The 26,952-nt window shown below is 52.3% G+C and overlaps 1 protein-coding gene across 5 annotated transcripts; it reads right to left on the bottom strand.

Annotated features, from left to right (window-relative positions):
* Positions 1-1,384: 1,384 nt before the first annotated feature.
* CBS (cystathionine beta-synthase) lies at positions 1,385-26,120 on the bottom strand. 5 transcript variants are annotated; one of them, XM_084752470.1, is made up of 17 exons: positions 26,103-26,120; positions 20,420-20,737; positions 14,596-14,702; positions 13,287-13,421; positions 12,947-13,026; positions 12,417-12,551; positions 11,815-11,884; positions 10,411-10,502; positions 9,460-9,585; positions 8,879-8,963; positions 7,249-7,354; positions 5,538-5,612; positions 5,270-5,404; positions 4,406-4,514; positions 3,903-3,987; positions 3,233-3,274; positions 1,385-2,053 (listed from the first exon to the last, which is right to left on the bottom strand). In XM_084752470.1, the coding sequence occupies exons 2-17, from the start codon at positions 20,617-20,619 to the stop codon at positions 1,950-1,952; spliced, it is 1,686 nt and encodes a 561-aa protein (XP_084608596.1). In that variant the 5' UTR covers positions 20,620-20,737; positions 26,103-26,120; the 3' UTR covers positions 1,385-1,949. The 5 variants fall into 5 exon arrangements, with proteins under 5 accessions (XP_084608596.1, XP_084608593.1, XP_084608594.1 ...); XM_084752467.1 differs by lacking the exon at positions 26,103-26,120 and adding an exon at positions 23,953-24,105; XM_084752468.1 differs by lacking the exon at positions 26,103-26,120 and adding an exon at positions 23,953-24,082 and having other exon boundaries at positions 20,420-20,734.
* Positions 26,121-26,952: the final 832 nt, after the last annotated feature.

The raw sequence follows: 26,952 nt of genomic DNA, 5'->3' as shown, positions 1-26,952 counted from the left end.
CTCAGGAGGAACTGCCAAGCTCACTCTCCAGCCCCTGTAAAGGGCAGCTTCAACGGCAGTGACGGCTTCCATTTACTCTCCTGCCGTTGGCAGGACTGCAAGAGAGACATAGGAAGTGGAGCTGGCCACCTAGGCACATCCTGCTAATCTCCGGCTGGCCTCGTCACTGTGGGCGTGGTGTCTGTGTGCGCCCTCCTGCACACAGGAGGGTTACCTTTCTATCTTCCCCATGCCTGTCTGTGCACTCCCTCCCAATTCTCAGCTCTAACGCTGCTTACCTCCCTCCGAGCATGGACCTTCACCCCCACCCCACCCCCTTTTGTGGCAGTCAAGAGGAACACTTTGGGAGCTGGTTCTCTTCTGCCATTTGGGTTCCAGGAACTGAACTCAGTTCATCAGGCTTAGCAGCAAATCTTTACCTTCTTAGCCATGACACTGGTCTGGGTGCTTTTTTAAATGTTTATATACATTTGAAATAGGTCTTGCCATGTAGCTCTGGTTAGCTTCAAAACTTGTGACAACCTTATCTTGGCCTCCTGAGTCCTGGGATCAGAGGTGTGTCACCACCACTTGTAACCTATATAGTGCTCTGCCTGCATGTACATCTGCAGGCCAGAAGAGAGGGCATTAGATCACATTATAGATAATTGTGAGCCACCATGTGGTTGCTGGGAATTGAACTCAGGACCTCTCGAGGAGCAGTCAGTGCCCTTAATCTCTGAGCCACCTCTCCAGCCCTGTCTCTAATTTTAAAATGCAGCAGTCAGTACAAGTCCTAGAAGCAAAGATGGGTGTTGATGCCTGAGGTGTGGTGATGGGACGACCAGAAGAGGTTTGACTTCAGCAACACTAAATGAAGACAAGCTGGCAAGGTGGCACAGGCTTGCCATCCTCACGCTTGGGAGACTGAGGCCAGCCTGGGCTACTTAGTGAGACCCTGCACCCCTCACCAACGCAGAACCCATCCCATCCCATAGACAACCCAATTTAAACATGGGTGGAGCACAAGGATATGTATAGTTATTGCCCAGCAAATCTAAGCCACAGGGCAGGGCAGGACCAAGGCTGGGGAGGACTGAGAAAGGTGCCCAGGAACACACAGGCAAGCATGTCACACAGCACAGCCCAGCGCAACAAATGAACACAGGATTGCAGAGAGCCCAATCTGAGGTACAGCCCAGGGGGAAATGTGCTCAAGCAGACGTGCACAGACCTCCCTAACAGCCAAGAGGTGAAAACATACATATCTGTGCACAGGTGAGCGGAACAAAACAAGGGCCAGTGTGTGCACTGGACTGATGCTCAGCATGAAAAGGAAGGAAACTGATAGAGGCTGCAACGTGAAAACATGAGACACTCGCCGAGGGAAATAATGTAGACATGGTCACAGGTGTGTGCTTGCCTTTATAGGACATGTGCAGAGCAGGGAGCCCCTGGGATGGAGCATAGGTAAGTGCTTGCCAGGGAAGGAGGGGAGAGGAGGGGAAGAGCTGCTTAACAGGTCAGGGGACCCAGGTGGTAACACTTCGTGCCGCACTCTGTTCACTTCACAGCCGTGGGTCTCCGGTCACAGGACGGTGCCTTCATTAAAGCCCACATGCTCCCATGCTGGAGCCTTCTCTGGGGAGGACGCTTTCTGGCATCCTCAGTCTTGTTGCAATTGTACTATGTGTCCATCTTTCCTGCCTGACATTCCTCAATTCTTCTGTGACTCCCTTCTGTGACACCAGAAGGGAAGTCACACCAGAGGAAAACCCACGTAAGCTGCTCAGGCATAGAGGATTCCTTTAGGAAGCTGAGTGTGAGGAAGGGAGGCCGGGCCTCTGCAGCTGGTCTACATAGCCACCTGTTCACACCACTGCTGGACTTGAGCGTGGAAACTGGTAGGTGTCTCTGAAAGCCAAGAGGGCCCAGCAGGGAGGGTGGAAGCCAGTGCCGACTTCCAGGCTCTATTTCTGATTGTGCTCACGGGCTGCCACGAAGTTTAGCAGGTCAATGGCAGTGACAACCCCAAACACCATCTGCCGCTTGCTGGACATGCCATTGCTGTAGTCTAAGGAAAAGAAACAGTTGCTGGATTAAAGAGGACAGGGAGCTGAGCCAGTGGTCTGTTAGAAGCAAGAGACTCTTTCCAGCCTTCAAGAAGGAGCAAATACCAGCTACCCTTGCGCCTGCTGAGCCATGTGGGTGGAGCCAGATGGCAGCAATTCTCACCAGCCCTGCAATAGGATGCTGGGTGCTTTCTGGAACAGACAGAACTGGAAGCCAACCCAGGCTCCCCAGGATGGGAGATACCTCCTCTCAGCCTATATCCACAGGCCATGTGCAGTGTCACTGCCAGGACAAACCTCAGGCCCTCTTTCTGCCTGGCACCTAGCGTCTATTCAGCACACTCCACCAACTCTGTCTTCAGACAGCCTTCTCAGACTGGAGCTTCATTAGCAGCTTGGGCCTGGCCCTACACCACATGGCTACAGGCTGAGAGGGCTGTTTCCTACCCATTTGAGATGATACAGGGAGCCCAGGCTTCTGTCACATGGTGATCTAGGTGTGGGTGGACCTTGCCTATTCATGTGAGAGCCTGGGAGGAACCTAGGGGCTTCTCAAGAATAGGGATGTCTCTGGCTTAGGATTTGACCTGTTCACCAGTTCTAGGGGGCTCTAGGCTGACAACATAGCCTGCAGCCCTTGGTTCATATCCACCTCCGTAATGATGGCCTGGGCCCTTCATGTCAGCTCTCCCTCTGGATTTCTCTCTCCTGTGCTTAGCATAGTCCATGCCAGCACAGTCTTTGAGGTGCCCAGAAGGCCACACTGAAGACAGAGGCCCCTTGGGGAGATCCATCAATGACTGGCATCTCACTGGCCTATCTGGAACCCCAGGAAAGGACAGGGAAACATACAACAGCAAAACTCAGCTTGCTGCATTCTGGAGTCACTGGAGCACAGGAACCACATGTCCGGGTCTGGGTGCCCACGGAGCAGGTGACTGCAGGTTAGGTGGGGAATGTTTGGGGGCTGTCCTTACACTCAGTTCGGCCAGTCGCTCCAGCTACCCCTGAAGCTGGAATTCAGTTTTGTTTTGCTTTGCTTTTGAGATGTTCAAAGGTTGGGAGTCCCTCCCCACCCTCTTCCCCAACCTTAGGGGTCCAGGGCTAGGTACCCTTGGAAAGCTGTGACTCTGACCATGAGGACCTCTTCCTGGGGGCTGGGATGGTTGAGGTGTACATACCTGTGGGCCCCCCCACCACTCCTGACCAGGCCTGGTCTCGTGCTGTAGAGCCAAGGACGGGAGAGGGATTAGACATGGGGCCACCCACATGCAGGCCAGCCTTGGGGCCAGATACAAGGCCCTTCTAGTTCTCATGGAAAGAGCAGTGAAAATCAGCACCCTCACCCCACTGGGACCGGGCGTCATCCCCTCCGGCAGTTGTGGACAGTGGGAAGGAGCTCTGAGAGCAGGAAGGACAGACTGAGTATTGCGAATGCACAGCCTGTGGTACACAAGCTGTCCTTCCCTCCAGAATGGCCCTGGAGTCCATCAGAAGCAATCAGTATCTCCTGGGAGTGTCACCAAGGGCCAAGAACTTCAGTTGTCACAAATTTCTCTGTGGACCTAGGATAATGCTGTGCTAAGTAAGTGACATGGGGGCTTGCCCAGGCTTGATGTGTCATTTGGGTACATGACTGGATTTACAGGAACATGGGAGAGACTCAGGATGTCAAAAGCTACGGTGGGAAGAAGAGGACCTTGGACTCGCCATCACCCACTAGGGAGCATGTCTGCTTACTGCACACTTCAGGAGTATGTACCACGAGAGCCTGGGCCAAGCACAGCTAGTGTCCAGGGCTTAACACCCTTGCCCCCAACAAGAGCCCAGCACCTAGTGGACCCCACTCACATTGGATCTGCTCATGGACCACCAGGGCGAAGTGGTCCATCTCCAGGATATGGGAAAGCATGCCCAGTGTGTCAGTCAGGTGGATCTGCAAGAGAAGCTGTGTTCATGCTGGCCCTCAGAGCTATCAGCCCCTGGAGACTCGGCAAACACAAATGGCACAACCCTCTCCATAGCTGCCCAACAAGCTGCAGGTAGGAAGGCCTGGCGGAGTCTTAGAGCAGCTGCCTGAGCAGTGGCTTGTCATTCACTCCCGTGCCAGTGGCCGTGGGCTCTGAAGGAGAGATGGACTGAGGGTAGAGCATTTATGGGTATGTACTCAAGATGCATGTGGCAATGGTGATTTCCAACTGAAGTGACCTCGAACCCCTTAAGCAAGCTGTAGTTTCCAAGGGGTGGTGTGGGTCAGGGACCCACTTCTGGTGCAACACACACCATGCTCTGCCTTGAAGGCTGAGCTTCCTCCCACATGCCCGCTGCACCTCTGGATCTGGGAAAACCCATACCGGTTTGAACTGCTTGTAGAGGACTTTGCAGACTTCGTCTGATGGCTGCACCTTCCCAGCGAGCAGGGATGACAGCATGTTCCCCAGAGTCACCATTCCTAGGATGGCCCTAGGGAAGAGCACAGAATTTAGGGTGAAGAAGAGACGGGTCAGAAAGAGGTCTCTGGCCAGTGTGGAGTTCCTCATTGTGCATCTCACAGATGGAGCTCTAGATCCATAGATCTCAATGGGGATCACTAAATGGCTCAGTGGTCAAGAGCATTCGCTGCTCTTGCAGAAGACCCGGGTTCAATTCCCAGCACCCACACAGCAGCTCACAACCATCTGTAACTCCAGGTCCAGATCTGATACTGACTGCCATAACCACTAAGCACACTGTGCACACACACACACACACACACATATATACACATACAAGCAAAATACGTGTATGCATAAAAATATAGTTGGGGGAGGGGGAACAGGGGAACCCCACAGAGGAACAAGCAAGCTTACAAGTCCTGTAGAGTGTGTGTCCCAACGGGGGTCCAAAACGACTAGGCCATCGGACTTTAGGGATGATAGAGGATGCTGGTCAACCAGGCCTTCCTACCATGCAGTTCTGTGTACTGCCTCCAGAGTGCCTGTCACCTACTCCCTGGGGCAGTATGTGGGCCTGCATACCGACAACGAGTGGGTATGTGTGTGGGAGAGGGAGACAGAAACACTAAGGCCCAAAGGGTTAGTATGGTCTCTGGACATTGTACGCAAACTGACCATGCTCAGCCTGTCCCATTTAGTGACGTGGACACAGAGGCCTGGGGAACTAGAATCCAGGCACGGTCTAAGGTCAGAGTCCTGCACAGGGGCAAGGGTGAGACTGACCCGGCCTCATTGACCACAGGTGCCTGGTCAAAGCCTTTCTCCCGGAGGATGGCGATGGTGTGCTCACAGGTGACTGTGGGCAGCACAGTCAGTGGTGCAGACAGGCTCAGCTCTTGAACACGCAGATGCCACCACCTGAGCGAGAGGGCGGAATGGCGGGAAAAGCCATTGTGAAGCAGGAGGCAGGGCCATGAGAGAGCCACCAAAGTGGGAAACTAGAAGGCCACCTCTCCTGCTCATCCATGGATGGTTCCAGCATCATCCTTACCAGGGCCTCTTCACGGAGAGCTCCTCCTTCAGGAAACCCTTCTGCATCATCCACTTGTCACTCAGGAACTTAGACCTGCAGGGTCAGGGTGTCACTGAGGCCTCTGTACCCCATGGAAGGCACATACATGGTCAGGGGTGAGGTGCTGGGGGCCTTGCAACTGCCTTAGGCCTGACCGTTTCAGCATATGACAAAGGAAAAGCAGAGCTCCAGGGAGGCAGAAAACTGAAGGTTACTGGGCACCTGAGTTGAAGGAGCCTTGGAGGTTACTTCTGGGAGGTTCTGGGACCCCTCTCTCTCGGGTTCCTGGGCAGCCTCCTTGGACCCCTAGGACCGCCTCAACAGAGGGAGCTTTTCCCATTCTCTCCAGGGGCTGCTGAGCAGGGTAGAGAGCTGTTAGGATCTGTCTCAAAGAGCCAGGCTGAGGAGCAACAGTATGAAGTACATACTCATGCACTCTCATAGAAAATGCTCAAGTGCTTCAGGCCCTTGAACACACATGCACCCACACAAGCCAGAGCCACGCACATTCTACAGGACAGCCATGTTTTGGGGAGATGGATGGTCTCTGGGTTGTCACCTGACCTGGAAGCCAGCAGGATGCTCGTGCACCATGCCTGGTCCTGCCAGGCTATGAAGCTCAGTACAGGCATTGCTGTGGATGAAGCCCAAGGTAAGGAAGGTGTGGGATGCTCCTTTGTACCACTCCTGTTACCCGTGAGGCCTGCTGCAAAATAGTTCTAGTGTTGTGGAGGTTTTGGGTTATACGTAAGCATGTTTTTGTTTTTAATCCCAGGTATGGGATTTGGAGGCTGCTCCAGTTTGTCCATAGCTGATAAATCCCTCATGAGAGGGCACGTGATCTTTGTTAGTGGGAATAAATGCCAGACCCAGAGAGAGACGGAGGCTCCAATAAAGAAGAAGGCTGCTGGTGCTTCCCCCTGCTACTCCTGGTTGCCGATGAGAAGCTGGCGATATCCTGAAATGGAGATTGGACTTGTCCCAAGGAACCTGACGACCCTAAACAGCAGGAAGTAGCTAAGAAAAACCACATCCCTTCTCCCCACTAACCTTTCTCTCCTACCTGGTGTTGAAAGGGATTGGGGTGGAAAAGAGGGAAAGAGATATAAGGAACCCAAAATAAGAATAGATTTAAAAACTATACCAATAGCCTAGTTCAGTCAGGAACCCAAGCAGCTGACAAGACTTCAATCCTGCTGGTCAAGGTGGCCAGGCGGGGAGCTAGGACTGTCCTATGAGTACAGGTATCAGCACAAGATTTCACAGGCTGCTTAGCAAGTCCTGTGAGAACCCAACCAGGGTACACTCAGCCTCCAGGGTCCAGTTTAGGGCCACTGGTGAAGCAGAAGAACTGGTGGGCAGGAAGCAAACTAGGATTGGCTCATGAAAACATCAGTACAGCTTGGCCCATGGACCTAAAGACTCCATGGGGAAATGAAGCCAAACCAAAGAAACCAGGACAGAAGAGGTACATAAGGGGCACAGCTGTCCACCTGAGCTGGTCCATGAATGGGCATAGACGTACACAAGAGCACATGGAGGCTCAGGATGGAGCTGTGCAAAGTGAACACTGGCTCCAAAGACATGGAGGATCCTGAGCTAGAAGGCTTACAAGGCCCAGCCGCCCATTACCCGTTTCTAGTATCCCACTGTCGCCACTTAGGTGACAGAGACCAGGGGTGCGCCTTACATGTAGTTCCTCACAGAATCAGGCAGGATGACCACACAGCGCTGTCCTTCCTGCAGCTCTTGGGCAGCCTTCACAGCCACAGCCATGGCGCTGCCTGAACTTCCACCTGCCAAGAGGACCGTTAGACTTGCCCATGTGCTTATGTGTGCATCCATATATAAACACACATGCATGTATAGCCCACACATCTATGCCAACACTCTAGAAGAATCTGTGGGAATTCTTCAGGTATGTATATGAATACACAGCCATGTGCATCTCACACATGTGCATACATGCTCTGGAAAGACTCCATCCCTCTGTGTCAACTTCCTCCTCTTAGTCTATGAAGCTTGCATTTCATAAATACACCCTCAGTGAGGAATTGGGGAGACCCTGGAACAAATGAGGCTTCATGCTTAGCCAGAACAGGGGTTCTTGGTTCCCCAAGCAAAGAGCCAACTAAGGACAACATGTGCCTCATTGATTACTCATAGCCATCATGCAAAGCAAGCAGGTGACATCAGGCACCATTATAATGAGAGCCCTAGGTTCTCTGACACTGACCATATATGGCCCTGGGACCTCCAGAGAGAGCCAAAGCCACTGTTGCTGCCTCTCCAGTTGGGTTCCTCTGGGCTCAGCCTAAGAAGGTGCAAGGCAGTCAGAAAGGTCATCCTGGTGCCTCTCACAGAGGACCGTGGTCCTGCCACTCATCAAGACCCAGGTTTATCCCACTTATACTAAGTGTGGGGTATAAACTCACTGAGTGAGAGCTCAAGTACCCCGAGTGTCTGCCTAGTGGTCATGCTGAAACTTCAGGCTGATCCCTCTCCTGATAGTGCTTGGATGTTGAGAACCTGGCCATATTGCGGCTGACTGCCTCCCCCACCCCGCCAACATGACTCAAACCATGGGACCACAGTTATAGGACAAGTTCAGGCACCCTTGGTCTTCTCCAAATCTCAGGTCTAACTCAGCTGTTGAGGCTTCTGCTGCCTGTGGTCAGGCAGTGGTGCTCTGCCCACCCTGTGCAGGGAGGGTGAAAGGCTGTGGAGGTTGCTTCTGGGCGTGCCACAGCTTCATATAAAACTGGGAAGGCAAGAAGTGCTGTCCCAGCTCCCTGTGGGCTCCCTCTCCAGCCCCTCCAGGGAGCCAGGGCGCACCACATTCTAGCCTTGAGCTGCTGTGGATCGAACTCCCTGTGGATCCCATTCCAGGGATAGAACTGTTTATGAGTGAAGGAAAAAAAAATCGTAAGAGTTTGCCTCAAAAATTAGAAGGTCAACTGGGCGTGGTGGCGTCTCCTTTAATCCCAGCACTCAGGAGAGGCAGGTAGGTCTCTGATTTCGAGTTCCAGGACAGACAGGACTACATGGTAAAATCTTGTCTCAAAAAAAAAAAAGGGGGGGGGGCAAATTGAAGCTCCTGCCTGTACTTCCTACCCTCGTCTCCATGAATGACTCCAAGAGGCTGCAGAGGACAAGCAAATCGAGCTAAGGAAGGAAGAGCCTGGACAGACAGCTCCAACTGAGGAGGGACGTTACTGCGGTCACAACCTCAGAATGACCATGACTTTCATGCATTTGTCCTAGAAGACAGCGCACATCCTGGACAGGCACCTGCCCTCCCACCCACAGGGCCCGCTCACCACACAACAGTCCTTCCTGTGCGATGAGCATGCGGGCAAAGGCGAAGGAGTCCTCATCGTTGCTCTTAAACCACTTATCCACCACCTAAGGCAAGACCGGGTCGTGGGTCTGAGCTCAGGCAGGGGGCCCGGGGGCGGGGCAACTGAGCTCAGGCAGGGGGCCCGGGGGCGGGGCAACTGAGCTCAGGCAGGGGGCCCGGGGGCGGGGCAACTGAGCTCAGGCGAGGGGGGGCGGGGGGGTTGGAGGCGGGACAACCTTCTCTGCCCTTCGCTGGCCCACCCAATAACTCAGGCCACCCACGTCTTCATAGGTCTCTGCTAAGGGTGGCCATCCCACATTCATCCTGGCCATCCTTGTCTGCCCTTCCCTCTGCATCTCAGAGTCTACGTCCAGAGCAGCAAATGTGAACTCGGACATGGTAATGTGTTTCACCCTGTCTCAGCTCCTTGACCAGAACTCCCTCTTCTGCTCCCTCAACACTTAGGGCAGCTAAAGTGTCAGAATGAAAAAAACAAAACCAAGGTAAAGACCTGGCAGCAGCCTGCAGCTCTGCCTGGGGGAGTTCTTTGGCTCAACCTACCGCCCTATCCAGGACTGTTGGAACGAAGTCATAGCCAATTCCTTCCACCTCGTAGGCTGTTTGCTCTGTCTGGTTCAGCTCCTCAGGCTCTGCCAGGATGGACCCTTCAGGATCTACACCGATGATCTGCGGGGTGGGCGGCTTTAGGGTTCAGGCCAGGAAGAAGTTTAACCCAGCCCTATGCAGGGGCCAACAGGAAGGGTACTGCCCACTAATATCTGCTGGTTGAGGATGGCTCACAGGGTGCAAGTACTAGTCCCAGACCAGAGGAAGGGGAAGTCCTCCAGAACCCCGAACAAGAAGCAGGAAGGCCACACCAATGGGGCTAATGTCCAACACAGAGTACTCGGAAAGGTCCTCCCAGTGCTGCTCCAGGGAGGGTCCCAATCATGGGCATTCGAAGAGCCTCTGGGGACAAAGGACAGCTCTGGACACTGTAGACCAGACAGGCCTCAAACTCACAGAGATCCGCCTGCCTCTGCCTCCCAAGTGCTGAGATTACAGGTGTGGACCACTGTGCCTGGTTCATAAAATTATTTTCACTGCTACTTTTTTTTTTCATTGCTACTTCTTAAATATAATTTTGCTACTGTTATGAATTGTAATGTAAATATGCCATTTGCAGGCTATCTGATCCTACTGCCCTAGCCCACACAACCTGGGACTGTCTTGAGGGGGCTTCTGGGCTCATCCAAAGGACTTCATCTCACTCAGCATAGGAGCCCCCCAGGACCCTGTGTTCCCCAAGTTCCTACGGGCCAACGTGATGCAACTCTTCCAGACAGCAATGCAATGAGATAGGAATGTGGGAGGAACTGGCTCCCCAGGCAGAGGGGGGATCCAGTCTGATGCCAGCGGCACTCTGCGCCTCTGACCACAGCTCAGATCAAGTCCAGACCCACCCTCTCCGCCACCCAGTCTGTGCCAGCACCACCCGTGTGCCACACTCACTTTACACCCGGGGCACCGCTCCTTCAGCTTCCTGGCGAGACCTGTGATGGTGCCACCCGTGCCTGCTGAAGCCACCAGCATGTCCAGCTTCCCTGAGGGAGGGAGGACATTCTCAGACCATGGCTCAGCCAGCCCACCACTCTTAAATGATCATTGGTGGAAATATATTCAACCCAAATCAGCTCGAGATAAACATCACCCATCACCGCCTCTGTCTGTGGACACATGACCAGGCAAGGGCTGCTGTCTGCACTGTGACCTTGACCTTTGAACTACCAATGTAACTGAATCTCAAGGATGGGTGAGGTGGGCAGCCCCGAGTCTGGTGGATTGATGCTTCGGTGACTACAGATAAGCAAACTGGATTTTTTTTTTAAGGATATAGGAAAAATGGCTGAAGCTGAGGCTGAGAACTGGCCCAGGCCCTCATATTTCTGAGGGTCAGCTCAGCAGCAGACAAGTCTGAGCAGCAGACTCAGGAATGAAGCAATGTGCACCAGCTCTGCCAAGTGAGCATTCTCACTCATAAAACCAGGAAAGCAAACACGAGGGCTTTTACTGGCCAGCTCCTGGACATAAAACAAGTGTGCACCTGGGCCAATGCCAACCTCAGGTTCCAAGTGAAAGGCCAAGGGTGGGACCTTCTCCCATGAGGACCTCTTAGAGAAATGGCCCACCAGCCCCAAGAGCTAGGCGCTCAGCGTACATACATATATGGTGTGTGTATGTACACAGTATATATATGGCATATATACCGAGAGTAAGCTAACTGAAGCTATCACTGTACAGCTCCAGAGATGGGAGAAACCAAGTGTCACATTCATGCCCCAGTTAGATCTTGATCCCCAGGCCAGCACTGACACCCATGAGCTCAGCAGTTCCCACAGCCTAGAGGAGTAGGGGATTATTCACAGAAAGGACGTTTAAGCTGAGTTTACCAAGGAGTGGGTGAGTGACTTGTGCACTCCCAGGCAACCACACTTGATTGAGAGTGTTGGTTCTGTCAACTCCACACAGCCTGGAATCTTGAGGAGAGAGCATCTCGGGATGGTCTACATCAGGTCGGCCCATGGGCATGTCTTTGAAAGACTGTCTTGATTTTATTAATTGGTGTAGAAAGACCCACCCACTGTGTGTGATACCATTTCTTGGGTAGGGGGTCCTAAGCTGAGCACTGGGCGTACAATGCACACTCCTCCATCTGCTCTGGAGTGCGGCTCTCCCGTGACCATGACTCAAGTTCCTGCCTCCTTGACTCCCCACAATAAAGAACCGGAACCAGGAAGTGTCAGCCCTTTCTCCCCTAAGTAGCTTTTTGTCCCGGTGTTTTATCACAGCGACAGAAATGAAGCTCGAAGAAGAGGTCATGGCAATCAAGGCGGGTGAGGGGCAGACCGCACGCACCATCACACTGCTGCAGGATCTCCTCTGCTGTGTCGTCGTAGTGCGCCAAGGGGTTGCTGGCATTGCGGTACTGTGCAGAAGAACAGGGGGGCTGTGAGCTGGCTGAAACCAACTGCATCACGCACGGACATTGCTCAGTCACCTCCGTGATGGCCAGCAAGTCCCACAGCAGCGAGACCCTCATATACAAGATAATTAAAACCAGGTCCCCACAGTGTGAAATTAACCCAGAAGTGAAATGAACAGAGGACTAGGCCTTTTGGGGGCACAGGTTCTTATTCTGCATTTTCAAGAGTTCTGGAAAGAATAACCAACCTCACTGCTGACCCAGCACAGCTGGGTTGTGTCTAGAGGGATAGCCACCCCCTTCTCCCCACCCCCCAACACTGGCACTGGGACAGCAAAAATCAAAAGCTGTGCCACTGAGCAGGGCCTGGAGCACCTCTGCTGAGGAAACACTCTCAGTCTGCTCATCTGATGTTGGGCAGAGACCAGGGCCCCCTAGGAAACAGCACACTTGAGCACAAGTCTCTGATAACAAATTTGCTTCCTGGGGTGGGCGGGGCAGGGTGGGGGGGGGTGGGGGGGTGGGGGCACCTGACCTGGTCCAGTATGTGAGAATTGGGGATCTCGTTCTTCAGTCGCCATGCCACTCCCACATGAGACTCAGGGGAATCGAACCTGGCATTGGTGGGTGTCCTCACTATCTCAGCTCCCAGAGCCCGCAGCACATCCACCTGTCCAGGAAAAAAACCATGCCTTCATCACTGTGCCTGCGCAACAGCCTAAATGGTACCCTCTGGGGCCCTGCCCTTTCACACACCCAAGCTCACCTTTGGTTTTAGCCAGTAAAAAAAAGGCCTTTATTCAGGGTGAGGACACATATAGATGGACGCACACACACACACACACACACACACAGAGAGAGAGAGAGAGAGAGAGAGAGAGAGAGAGAGAGAGAGAGAGAGAGAGAGAGAGAGAGAGAGAGAGCAAGGCAAAGAGAAAGACTAAAGCAAAGGGGGGAACACTCTGGAAGTTAAAGTGCCCTGCCCCAGCCACACTCTCCCACTGACCACGCCCTCCACTGGCCACGCCCTCCACCTAACCCCACCCAAGGCTGCCCTAGGCGCACCTTCTCCATACTCATCTTTTCCGGCATCACGATAATGCAGCGATAGCCCTTCACAGCAGTTGCCAGGGCCAGCCCGATCCCTGAGGGTGACATACAGAGGGTGAGAGGGGCCAATGCCTCCTTGCTCCTACCTGGGACACCAGGGACAAACCCCGGAAACATGAACAAAGGGCTCCTGTTCTGGGGAAGAACCCCACACCCTGATGTCGGACCGTAGAGGAATGTATTCTGACAGCCAGGTACACAAATGTGCTTTTCCTCTTGACCTCCCTCCCTGTAAGGTCCACACAGGCCAGGGACTTTCAGCCTCTACTCTGCCCCCAACGGGCCCTGTCCTCACCTGTGTTCCCAGAAGTCGGCTCAATGATTGTGTCCCCAGGCTTCAAGGTTCCTGCTCGCTCAGCATCTTCAATCATCCGAAGGCTGATTCGGTCCTTCACACTCCCACCCGCGTTGAAGAACTCACACTTGGCCACTGAAAGGCAACCACGTTTCAGAGTAAGGACTCCGGTCCCCACCTCAACTACCTGAGACCCCCCCCCCCCAGAATGAGGACCGGCTTTGGTGTCTGCCATTCTATACCCACTGCCTACCCCTGTACCTGGACACTCCTGGTTACAGCTGGCCTGTCTCCCACCAGCCCCGCCAACCCATGGCAACACTAAGTGGATCGGAAAGGCAGTCAAGAGCCCGTGGGTGGACGGTTGCAAAACATGCCCGGACAGAATGAAATGAGTATATGCAGTAGGCAGCTGGATTTGAGCCCACACACTCCCACAGACCACCTTCTTGGCTGGTTCTTGAAACCTACCACAGACAGACTGTCCCCAAGAGCTAAAAGAGATTCTGTGGGTAAAGAAGGGCTTTGATGTCTGCTCATTTGGGCCCTCGGATTTGCAACACTGCCCCCCATCCCCACCCCTGGCCAAGCCAACTTAACCCTTACTTCAGACAATAGCCCAGGCTATGAATGCCCACACCGCTGCTTGGGAACAGCCTCCTGCAAGGAACCCGTTCCTGGATGGTCTGCATTCATCTGGGACCTAATTCCCATTCTTTGTCCCATGTGTGGTTGGGTGACCTGCCAGACTCGATGGAACTAAGGAGAAGACACGGCCAAACGCTTCCTCAGCAGGCGTGGCTGCCACTCAGCACAAGCCCCGCCCCCACATAGGACCCTCCACTCCTGAGGTAAAACCACCCCCACACAATCTCCTTGTTGACATATTCTGCCTAACATAGTGGCTCTTGCTTTTAATCTCAGCCCTTGGGAGGCAGAGGCAAGCAATCTCTGTGGTTTGAGGCCAGCCTGGTCTGCAGAGTAAGATCCACCAGGACAGCCAGGGCTACACAGAGAAACTCCGTCTCAAAAACAAACAATCAAAAACCAGAATAAAACCAAACAAACAAACAAGCTACACTCTCTCACAGCTTTGCTTAACTTCTACCTTTGACCTCTCTCTGCCTTCCCAGGCTGGCCTCTTCATCTCAATCTTCTCTGACCATCAGTTGGAAAGGGGCTGCCTCAATCACGAATACAGCCAGCATTCCCGCAGACCCTACTGCCGACACCCCCAAAGCCTCAGCTAGGAGTCATCCCAGGGCCCTGGTCCAGGACGGAGGCACCCCTGATAGGGCCAAATACTCACACAGCTCACACTTGAGTCCCGCATTCTTTGAGATCTTATTGATTCTGACCATGGGGGTATTCCCAATTTTCCTCAGAATATCTGGCAAAATTTTTGGAGATTTTGTCCTAAAACAGAGAGGAGAGAGGAGGCCATTCAGGAAACAAACAGAATAGCAGTTTGAGCCTTGGCATTGTGGGCATTTAGGAAATCAAGAATTACAGAACTGCCTCAGGGAAGGACCTGGGTTGTAGACTGCCTGGCAGATCCACACCTGGCATAAATAACACGCATACAAGCACCCACCCAAACACCTGGGAAAGCCAAGTGCAGCGATGTAGAAGAATGTTAATTCAGAACATGGCTGTTCTGGCAAGAGATCACCTCCAAAGACCTTCTAGGTCTATGCCATCTGGCTGGAATACAAACACGCCTTTAATCCAGAAGACTGAGTTCAAGGCCAGCCTGGCACAGAACAAGTTTCAGGTAAAGAAAAGCTTAGGTCTGGGAGTGGTGGTACATGCCTTTAATCCCAAATGAAGGTAAAGTTAGTTTGTAGAAGGAAGCATCCATGTTTGAAAGTGATGTCTAACTAACTGGCAGAAAAGGTTACAAACCAGAGAAGATTTGACAGAATAGGATACACCCACCTTCACAAGAAGAGAGAGAAAAGGGAAGCTACCTAAGAGGCCATTTTACCAGGTCAGTAATAAAAAGATGGGTTGCAGAGAGAGAGAACTCAGGTGAAAATGAAACAAGCCAGAAAATGAGAAGAAGCCAGAAGATTAGAGCAGACTGCTGAGTTAGTTTGAGGCTAAGCAGAGCAATTCTGGGCCAAGAGAGAAGCCAGAATAAATAAGTCAGCTGGGAGAAGAGTTTGAGCCAGAACAGCTGAGTTGAACCAGCCAGCCCAGAGCTCAGTAAGAACAAGTAAGGGGGAGCTCAGTAAGCAGTAAAGTCTCAGAGGCTGAAAACATTGTAGGCCTAGGTTAGACTGTATGGATGCTAGAAGCTTCCAGGACTAGGCCTAGGTTAGCAAAAGGAGGCAGTAAGCTTCCCAGACAACAACTGAGCCAGGAGAATAAAGGTCACTTTTACACAGTGACATTTGAGGGACTGGACCTACATGGACTTCCACTCCTGGATCTGAACACGCCCTTGGGTGTCATAGGATGTTATGGATGGGAAGCTACATTAGGGACACGCTTCCTGCCATGATGCTAATGGGCTAAACCTCTGAGACTGTTAAGCCAGCACCAATTAAATGTTTTCCTTTCAAAGAACTGCCGTGGTCCTGGTGTCTCTTCACAGCAGTAAAACCCTAAATTAAGAGAACACTCAACATCTAATTTGGTTCGTTTCTTCCAGAATTCATTATATTATGCTTCAAATGGATCTACAAGAAAGGCACTGGGCATCTCTTCCAAAATGTCATACTCTACATCGGGCCAAATGGGACCAAAAAAACAAAAAGAAAAAAAAAAACAAAAAACAAACCCATGGGACGGACCCTCTAGTCAGCAGTGTCATGGGTTCATTATTCTAAATGGACCCCAGTGTCCCTCTCTGATTTTTTTTTTTTTTTAAGATTTATTTATTGCCAGGCGTGGTGGCACATGCCTTTAATCTCAGCACTCGGGAGGCAGAGGCAGGCGGATCGCTGTGAGTTCGAGGCCAGCCTGGTCTACAAAGCGAGTCCAGGACAGCCAAGGCTACACAGAGAAACCCTGTCTCAAAAAACCAAAACAAAAAACAAAAAAAAAAAAGGATTTATTTATTTATTATGTATACAGTGTTCTGCACGTACAAATGCACTCCAGAAGAGGACACCAGATCTCATTATAGATCGTTGTGAGCCACTATGGTGGCTGGGAATTGAGCTCAGGACCTTTGGATGAACAGACTGTGCTCTTAACCCCTGAGCCATCTCTCCAGTCCCCACCCCTCTCTGGTTTTTTTTTAAATTCTGTTTTGTATTTTCAGCCCCTGCTCAACCTTGAGGCAGGATGGGTGGCTCACAGGTCATAGCTTCAGATGGTACCATCTTAGGGCATCAACTCTCTCCACCCATCTGTGCTGTCTCCCACCCCTGGAGATCCCTCCATCTCCTCCGCTCTCTAAAACGCCCACCTTCCATGCCTTTCTGCCTTGTGCCCTTACGATGGATCAGAAATGCCAACTAGCCACCCCCATGCCCCTACTCAGACATAGAACAGTTCAAGAAGACATTCACCTCCCTCACCCCCAATTAATGACTTGGCCTTGCTGATCTGTCAGGGGGAGCACATAGAGATAGAAGGCAAAAAAAAAAAAAGAGCAAAACCCTGCTTGTTCTAGTAGCAGATGGGACCATTAATGCCTGTGACTTTTTTTTGTTTTGTTTTGTTTTTTTTTTTTTTTGGTTTTTTGAGACAGGGTTTCTCTGTGTAGCCTTGGCTGCCCTGGACTCACTTTGTAGACCAGGCTGGCCTCGAATTCACAGCAATCCACCTGCCTCTGCCTCCCAAGTGCTGGGATTAAAGGCATGTGCCACCATGCCCGGCTGATGCCTGTGACTTAATGACATGAGGCCTCACCTTGCACCTAACTCTTTATGACCCGCGCTGCCTGGACAAATGGCCACTCTCAAGATAGATGACTTGTGCTATAAAACTATTTAACAACATGGGGCATCCTGTTTACATATACAAATACAGACCCAGCACAAACGGCCCATGAGGTGAGACCATGTACCTTCCCCCCTGATTAACAAGCAGGCAAAGTGGCACACTGTGACTTCAGCCCTTAGGAGGCAGACACAGGAGAATCTGGGTCTCAAGGTCATTCTTGGCTACATAGTAAGTTCGAATCTAGCCTGGGATACATCGAGACCCTGTCTCTGACATCCTTCCCCAAATCTCTCTCCCTCTCAGCCACGTGTTCCCTCTCTGGGAATTCACCTGCTACAGAGAGCATATTTCAATAAATTCTCTCTCTTCCTCTTTTTTGAGCCCTGGTTAATAAAAATTTTTATTTTATTTATTTATTGTTTTTCAAGACAAGGTTTCTCTGTGTAGCTTTGGCTGTCCTAGACTCACTTTGTAGACCAGGCTGGCCTCAAAGCCACAGTGATCCACCTGCCTCTCTTCCAAAATGCTGAGATTAAAGGTATGAGCCACCATGGCCAGCTTAAAAAAATTTTTTTTAAGATTTGTTTAATTTATTTATTTATTGGTTTTTTGAGACAGGGTCTCTCTGTGTAGCCCTGACTATTTTGGACTCGCTTTTGTAGACCAGGCTGGCCTTGAACTCACAGCAATCCACCTGCTTCTGCCTCCAGAGTGCTGGGATTAAAGGCGTGCGTCAACACTGCCTGGCCTTATTTATTTATTTAATGTATATATATGAGTGCTCCATCTGTATGGACACCTGCATGCATGAAGAGGGCATCAGATCACATTATCGATGGCTGTGAGCCACCACATGGTTCCTGGGACCTCTAGAAGAACAGACAGTGTTCTTAACGGCTAAGCCATCTCTCCAGCCCCCACCCTGGTAAATTCTTTGACCGCTCACACCACCAACCTTCCAGATGCTATTTCCCACAGCAGCAAGCTATTGTCTCAAACCAAAAAGAGCCAGGCATGGTGGCATATGCCTGTAATACTAGTACTTGGGAGGCTGAGGCAGGAGGAGTGCTGTGAGTTCAGGGCCCAGGCCAATCTAGGGTATATAACGAGACTCTGTCTCAATCAAAACAATTTCTTTTCTAGACTTTGAGACAATAGGCCCAGCCTGTCTTGCCTGAGAATCCTAACCCGCTGAACCCTCAGCATTCAGTGGCCAGAATATCTATTTCCTCTCTGTTCAATTCAGTTCCCTGAACAACTGAGGTGCCTCCCTCTCAGGGGTCAGTCCTCAGGTATCTTGCTCCCAGAACCCCCAGAAGCCTGGCATGACAGGGCCAGCAAGACAGAAGTGGTGCACAGAAATGAAAGGCCCCAAGGCTGTGTGCCCGGGCCAGGGCTATGAGCCAGTGACAGATAGGCCAAGCCTATGGATGCTCCGCAGCATTTCAATAATAGCACAATGTGACCAAAGCAGTTTCCAGAACAGTCTCTATATGGCTGTCCATCCACAGGCTCAGGGGTGGCTGCACCTCCATACACTCCCTGCCTATGCCTAGTTGCACTCGTCAACCCTGCTCAGAGACCTGCACCCCACCCCCACAAGCCAGACTTCAAGGCTTGCCAGGCTGCTGGGTCCTGGCTTCCTGCCTCTCTGCCTCAAGCTTCTCACAGTGGAGCCAAACTGACTAAACAGAAGCCTCAGTCACCTTTGTGCTGCTGCACCCTCCACTCCCTGCCCCCATCAGGGGAGGAGGGTAAAGGAGTCTGGAGTTCCGGGGTGCAAGGAGAAGCTGCCCGGGGGGCCTAACAGGCAGCAACAGGCTGGGCTCCAACCAGGGCTTCCAGAGAGGCAGAGTTGTGCTCTGCAGAAGATCTGGACAAGCCCCGTTCCCAGGCTGCCCTTGGTTGGCCTCAGTGGAGATAGGCTGGGCCAAGGCCAAGAGCTCCTGACTCTGAAACCACCCCAAGGGGGCCAGGCAGGGACAGCACCAGGACACAGCTGGAGACTCAGGTGTGCTCACTGAGGAAAGTTATCAGATGTTTGTACAGGTGATGGTTCAGATTTGTCATCTAGCCCAACTTCCTGCGCTTTGCCAGCACAGATGAGTAGCACCCCCTCCCCACAGGTCCTCAGAAGCCCCAATTCCTCATCCAGGATGCCTGCTCCTCACTCTGCAGCTACCACATCAGGCGCCTCTGGAAGTGGCTGGTTCATCTCACCCCAGTCTTTCTCTCTACCCATATCTGGTCCGGTACCAGGTACCTCGAGCCAGCACCTCCCTGCACTGTAGTGCCCAGCCCAGCCTCCCTGAGCCCCCCAACCCCCACTTCCCCCACCTCCCCGACTCCTCCCCTCCCCCTACCCCCCAGCCTTCCAATGACTTCTCACAAAGATAGGGCTGATAAGCTGACGGCAAACCTGCCCTTAAGGCCCTTGTGTGCCACACGTGTCTTTGAACAAGCAGTTCCCAGGGCCCCAGGAGCCCTCAGGGAGTCAGCTCTCTTGCGTGTCCTGCAGCCACAGGCTCTTCCCCCCCTGCTGTGTTGTCCTGGCAAAGACTCATCTGACGGGGGGGGGGGGGGGGGGGGTGTTGGGGGAGGGGGGGGTGTCACTTGTCTCCCGAGGTCCTCAGCACTGGAATCCATGCAATGGGTACCGCCTCTAGTTTGCAAGTTGGACCCCTTGAAAAGCACCACCTCCCCCCACGCCTGCCCAGGGCTCTCTCGGGACTTTTGAACCAATAACCATAAATGTCGGTTGGCCAGGCACGGGGAGCGAGACTCACTGCAAGACTGAAAACACAAATCCTTTCACCTACCTGTTCTAATTCGAAGACGTTAAACTAAGGAAATGAAGATAATCCTAAGAGCTTTTACAACAGGACAGGAACCTACATGGCTCCAACCTGGGCACTTAGAACAGGGTGCGACACAGTGCAGGTTCCCGGGCAAACCACTGACCATGTAGGGAAAGGAATGGTTTTGATTGGAGTGACTTCAAATAAAGTCATGGCAGACATCTAGCAGCGCCAATGACAGTCTTTGTCCAACCATGAAAGGAACAGACCAGAAACACATTTCATGTGAGCTGCAGAACTGCTGTGACCCACAGCGGTCACAGGGCAGGAAATCCCAGCTCTGAGCCTGGGGGCTGTATGACTGCCCCACCCCCACCCCCCTGCACCACCCCTCAAGGAAACAGACCCACCATCTTGGGATGAAAGCCAGAGACTTACGGCGTTGTGTGGTAATGAGGAGAGTCTACCGTGGACATCCCCAGGTGCCAGGTACATCTGCTCGGGGTATCGGGTCGAATCCAGACTCGTTCCTTGTCCCCTGAAGGGCCCTTCTCCCGGTGCCCTTTCCCTGAGTGCACCTCCAAGTGCTGGGGGCACCCTGCAGAGGCGTCTTCACTCTGCGATGTCCCTGAAGGCATGCTGGGGGGTGGTGGCTGAGACCTGTTGCTTTAGAAATGGGCTCCTTTGTCTCCTCCGGGAGCGGGGGGCTCCACTCAGATCCAGCGAGGATGGGAGAAAAGGGGCAGGTTCCAGCTGCTATGGAAAATGGTTAGGATCGTTTCAGAAAGTTAAACATAAACTACCATATGACCCAGTAATTCAATGCCAAGGCAGCGATCCAAAAAGCATGAAAATAAATATTTAGTGTGCTCATTTTCATGGTAATTTTGAGAGCCAAAGGTGAACATTACCCAAAGTCACTGATGAACAGATACACAAAAATGTGTCCCATCCATACACCAGAATACTATTCGTCCTCAAAGAGGAATAAATGGAGGCTGTAGCGGTGATGGTCCATCAGTTAAAAGTGCTTGCTTTGAAGTCGTAAGGAGAGACTGGAGTTCAGATCTTTGCACACATGCATACACTTATATATAAATAAGCCTTTTTTTTTTGGACAGGGTTTCTTTGTGTAGCCTTCCTTGCCTGTCCTGGACTCGCTTTATAAACCAGGCTGGCCTCAAACTCACAGAAATCCACCTGCCTCTGCCTCCCAAGCGCTGGGATTAAAGGCCTGTGCCACTATGCCTGGCAAGTAAGCACTTAAAAAAAAAAAAAAAAAAGGAATGAACTAACTCTGAAGACAGAACATTAAATGAAAGAAGCCAATAAAAAACAAAAACAAAAAACAAATTGCATTTACACGAAATGCCCAGAATAACCAAATGGCTTATGATTTGACTTATGTGACAGACCCAGAACAGGTAAATTCATAGCATCATAGCAGAGAAGACGTCACGGGCCGCGGTGTGAGGAGAGAGAGAAATTGTTTCATGCACAGGGGCTTTGGAGATGATGAGGAGACAGGAGTCTGGTCCTATTTTTATTCTGTAGCTGTGATAAAAACATACTGACCAAAAGCAACTGAGGAAGCAAGGGTTTATTTCAGCTACGTTCCAGGAGGTCAGAGAAGGAGCTTTAACCACCTTACACTGTTTCCACAGTCAAGAGCCAGGAGGAACATAGGCACCCAGGCCGCCTGCTTCCATCTTAGACAGTTCAGGACTCCCTGCCTGGAGAACAGGGCAGCCCACTGGGCTGGCTCCTCCCACATCAAGTAATGATGGAGACAATTCCTTACAGATGGGCCCCCGGGACAACCTGATCTAGGCAGTCCCTTTGTGTGTGACTCTAAACTGTGTGGAGATGACATTTAACACTGGCCAAAACCTTGTAGAGAGAGTCACTGCAGTTGCGCAATACTGTGGATAAAGTGATAAGATACAGCCTCCAGATAGATCGACCATTTCTGCACTTCAGATAGGAATTCTTCAGAGGTTGGATGTGTAGCTTGGTGGCTGTCAAGTGCCAGGCCCTGGGTTTTGGTTGTTGTTATTGCTATTGTTGTTGTTTTGTTTTTTAAGCAAACGAAAACCAAACACCAAACAAACAAAACCAAAAATGGGTACACTTTTTTTTTTTTTTTTTGGTTATTATTTCAAGAAGAATGCAGCATCACAGCTCCTTTGAAAAAAGTTTTTAAAGCTGGGTGGCATGGTTCATGCCTTTAGTCCCAGCATTCAGGAAGCAGAGGCAGATGGCTTTCTGTGAGTTTTAGGCCAGCTTGGGGGCTGGAGAGACGGCTCAAAGGCTGCTCTTCCAAAGGTCCTGAGTTCAACTCCCAGCAACCATTTGGTGGCTCACAACCATCTATAATGAGATCTGGTGCCCTCTTCTGGACTGCAGGCGCACATGCAAGCAGAATACTATATACAAATTAATAAATCCCGACCCTGGACCCCACCCACCCCAGGATTCCTCTGTGTAGCCTTTGCTGTCCTGGACTTGCTTTGTAGACCAGGCTGGCCTCAAACTCACAGAGATCCGCCTGCCTCTGCCTCGCGAGTGCTAGGAATAATAAAGGTGTGCGCCACCACGCCGCTGGCTTGAGAAATCTTAAAAAACAATCAAACAAAACCCCCAAAAGGCCAGCTTGGTCTACATAGTAAGTTCCAAGACAGCCAGAGTTACACAGAGAAACCCTATATCGAAAAAACAAAAACAAAAGGAAGAAAGCCAGCACTCAGAAGGCAGAGGCAGTTGGATTTCTGTGAGTTCGAGGCCAGCCTGATCGACAAAAGCGAGTCCAAGACAGCCAGCGTGTTATACAGAGAAACCCTGCCTCGAAAAAACAACTTCACAGAGATCCACCAGTCTCTGCCTCCCAGAGTGCTGGGATTACAGGTGTGCACGGCGCCCGGTAAGAGTTCAGTCTTAATCTGAGCCATAAAGACCATGAAGGAGGAAAAGAAATAGGGACAGGATTTAGCACTCCCAGGTGAAGTAAAAAATCCCACCTGGCCGCGGCCCACTTTACTCCCTTCCCTTGCCTTGCCGGGAATGTGGAGCACCAGCTGCCGCGACTAACAGCAAAACGCGCGTGCCCAAGCAGTGGCCGAGGCAGGTGCTACTGTGCTTCGGCCCATGACCCCTCTCTGGAGCGTCCTCCTGCTGGGCGCCACCCCCACTCCCCCTCCCCCTCCCCCTCCTTGCGGAGCTCTCTAGAAAGTTGTGCTGGCGCAGGTAGCGCCATCCCTCAAGGTATCCAGCTGACCAGGAAGCCCCAGAGCGACCCGAACCCAAACTCATCCTAGTGACCATGCCCCAGGGCATCCTGCGTCGTGTCCCCATCCCCACCCCTACCCCCCACCCCCCGCTCCCCCAACCTTCCTCCTTCGGAAGGGGCGGTTGGGGACAGTGTGCGGCAGTGAGGTGGGAAACCCTCGAAAAGTTGCAAGTTGTACAGCCCTAGGTCTCGCGCCCCATCCCCCCGCAAGGCCCGGCGCAAGGCGCGGAACCTGCCTGCCCTTGCCATAGCCACCCGGAGCGCCACTACATCAATATTTACTCCACCCGGCACCAGGGCCCAAAAGAACACTTTGCGAAATAGCGGGAAATCGATGACTTGTAGCGGGGCAGCGCGTCGCCCTAGAACCCAGCTCCACGCTGCGAGACTCGCGACCATGGGGTCCGGGGCCAAGTGGGTGCTCAGCGTAGGGCTGCGCGGAACTCGATGTTTGCGCCAAGGGGCATGGGAAGCAGGTCGCAACGGGACGGCAGGACGCTCACGGTGAGATCACAGGGACCTTAGCGACCAGGACACAGGACTTAGGAACGGGCATTGCTCTACGTGTCCAATTGCAGCTGAAGCCAAGTCTGTGCGCAGGGATAGGGAGCGCCCGCGGGCCACCGAACCCTGGTCAGGTCCTGGTTGTGTGGGCAGCGCGGGAGTCAATGTGACCAGAACTCACCTGGACTCACACACAGGAAAACTGTGCGGGTTGGGCCGGGCTAGAGCGCGCGCACGAACAGGATCACGGCTCAGATGGGGACCCTTGGTGAAGGCAGTGGGGGTGGGGGGTGGCCGGTCTACGGACCCCGCCGCCCACAGCAGGCTTAGGCGATTGGCCCGGCGACGGTGGGCGGAGGGCCGGAACTCGCCAATCCCAAGCCGCAGAGCGGCCCACCTCCCCACTCCCAACCCCCTTTCCCCTCCCCACCCCCACTCTGGCTCCTCTAGGGGCCCGATGGACGCCCCACCTCCACACCGGGGCGTTTTCTTGCTCTTTAAGAATTCTGGGAGACGCGCTCGAAAGTTCGAGAGGCTCTACCGTCTAACACACGTTTGTCGTGCGGCACTAGAGGGGCCCCAGGTCTGTGCCCAAAGGTCTGCACCCTGCGCCACTGCCTGGCGGAGTGTTAGGGAGCTTCGTTTCCCAGACCCGTTCCCCTTCAGGATGTGCCTGATGGGGCTTCCTAGCTTGGCATGCTCGAATCACGCATCTCTGCTCTGAACTGCAGGAGCCTGACGCTCACAGCAAAGAGCCCACAGCTCTTCCAAGCAACGGGCTTGAGGGGCCTGGGTCTGTCGTGCCATTGGAAGGGCGTCCCACTATACCCGTATGAGGTTAAAATGAGCATTGTGGTGGTTGCCTGGAATGCCAGCACTGGAGCGAGGTCCAGGGAGGAGGAGCTCAAGTTTGAGTTCGAGGCCAACCTGGACTACATAAGGAGGCCTTTGGGCGGTGGGACGGGGAAGCAAACACCTAAATAAATGGATTGATTTTGATGAGTCTCATCCTGTAGCTATGTAGATGATCTCAGTTTTATTTATTTATTTATTTATTTATTTATTTAATGCATATGAGTATGCTGTCTTCATGCACATTATAAGAGAGCATCAGATCCTATTACAGATGGTTGTGAACCACCATGTGGTTGCTGGGAATTGAACTCCAGTCCTCTGCAAGAGCAGCCAGGGCTCTTAACTGATGAGCCATCTCTCCAGCCCTGTTTTTCTGCTTGTTGAGACAAGCCGAGCTCCAACTCCCGATCCTCCTGCCTCCCCCCCCCCCCCCCACCCAGAGCTGGGATAGTAGATCTGGGCCACCAAGCACAGCCACAGGCCACATTTGATAAGAGGGGCTACATCTTGTTCCTGGAAGAAAACTTCTGGGCTAGAAAGAGCGTAAACGCCTGGGGCAAGAAGAGCAAAGTGGGACTGAGAAACCAGATGCCAACAGGGAAGGTGGCTGGAGAAGCCGGAAGCGGGAAGCTTGGGGCTAGCGGTCCAGATATCTGTGTGGGTGAGGCTTTTTGCAGGAGGTGGGGGGCAGGGGAGCGTTAGCAGGCTGAGTTGTTTTGCCTCTCAGCAGAGCTTCTGTCATACCAAGGGCAAGAATACTAACAGGCATCCCCAGGGACCTTTTCTCAAGTTCCTGAACGTTTGGCCATACATAGAAATCCGGGTCGTAGCGGGTGTGATCAAAGTATATTATCCTTGCTAGTGACTTAAACCCACACTCACAGGCGTCCTTAAGAGAAGATGAGAATTTGAATGGAGAGAGAGTCCCATGCATTGGGGTTATAGTAGAAACGCAAGCAACCACAACTGCCTGCCCCTGGCTGGCTGCCACCTCCAGTAAAGAAGATTAAAGGGGGGGAGGGGAAGGTTGGTGGCGCACACCTTTAATCCCAGCACTTGGGAGGCAGAGGCAGGTGGATCTCTGTGAGTTTGAGGCCAGCCTGGTCTGCAAAGTGAGCCCAGGACAGCCAAGGCTACACAGAGAAACTCTGTTTTGAAAAAACAAACAAACAAACTGATAAATTTGACCTAAAATGCCGAGCGCCTTTGATGTAGACTTTCCCATTGTTTCTTGTTTCTCTCTCTCTCTCTCTCTCTCTCTCTCTCTCTCTCTCTCTCTCTCTCTCTCTCTCACACACACACACACACACACACACACACACACACACAGACACAGACACTCACACTTGTCATCTTGTCATCTGGGTTGTTGAAAACAAGCTTCAGACAGGTGAGGCCTTATCCTAGTTTGCTCTGTTTCTGTGATAAACATCATAACCAAAGCAACGTGGGGAAGAGTAGGTTTATACGGCTTACCCGTTAACAGGCCGTCTTTGAGGGAAATCAAGGCAGGAACTCAAGGCCGAAACCTGGATGCAGAAGCTGCAGAAACCGTGAAGGGGTGCTGCTTACCGTCCTCTTTCTGGCTTGCCCAGCTGGCTTTCTTACAGCACCCAGGACCACCTGCCCAGGGCCGGCATCACCCACAATGCACTGCGCCCTCCCACATCTGTCATTAATCCAGAAAATTGCCCCACAGGCCCTCCTACAGGCCAACCAGATGACTCTGGTTATATCAAGCTGACAGAAAACTAGCGCGCACAGCCATCCTTTCAGCTCAGTACCTCAGTCTTTCCTAAGAACAGGGCTGCTTCCCGTATCCGCAAAGCACCCGTCGCATCAGGAACTTAGCGCGCTCACAAACGATGCTCCGGTGTTTGCTTGCCGTTACTCAATTTGCCAGTGGCTCTGATAGTTCCCTCTGCCAAGTCCCTGGATCTGTGCCCCTCACTCCCCCTCCCCCCTCTTTTAAAATCTGGAGCAGTTTCAAGGTTACCCTGTATTTGAAGAATAGAAGCATTTTGAGGTGCCTAGGGCAGACATTTTGCAGCACACTCATTGATTTTGGTTTGTGAACTCTTCCCTCCTCTTGGCCAGACCCTGGAATGACACACTTTGCTGGAAGGCCAAGGAACAGATGCTGAGTTTATGCCCACAGCCCACGCCCACCCCTACCCCCATTCCCATCCCCACCCTTACCCCCGCTCCCACCCCCACCCCCACCCCACTTGTTTTGTCTTCTTGCTGATACTAACTTTTCCTTTTTGTGACAAGATTTTCTGCAGTACAGACCGTGGTGACCTTGAACTTCGGATCCTGTCTTCAC

Source organism: Acomys minous, assembly GCF_964271855.1.
Source record: "Acomys minous genome assembly, chromosome: 13".
NCBI classification, from domain to species: Eukaryota; Metazoa; Chordata; class Mammalia; order Rodentia; family Muridae; genus Acomys; species Acomys minous.
The sequence above is the reverse complement of the archived record's forward strand: the minus strand, read 5'-3'. Positions and strand labels throughout refer to the sequence as shown.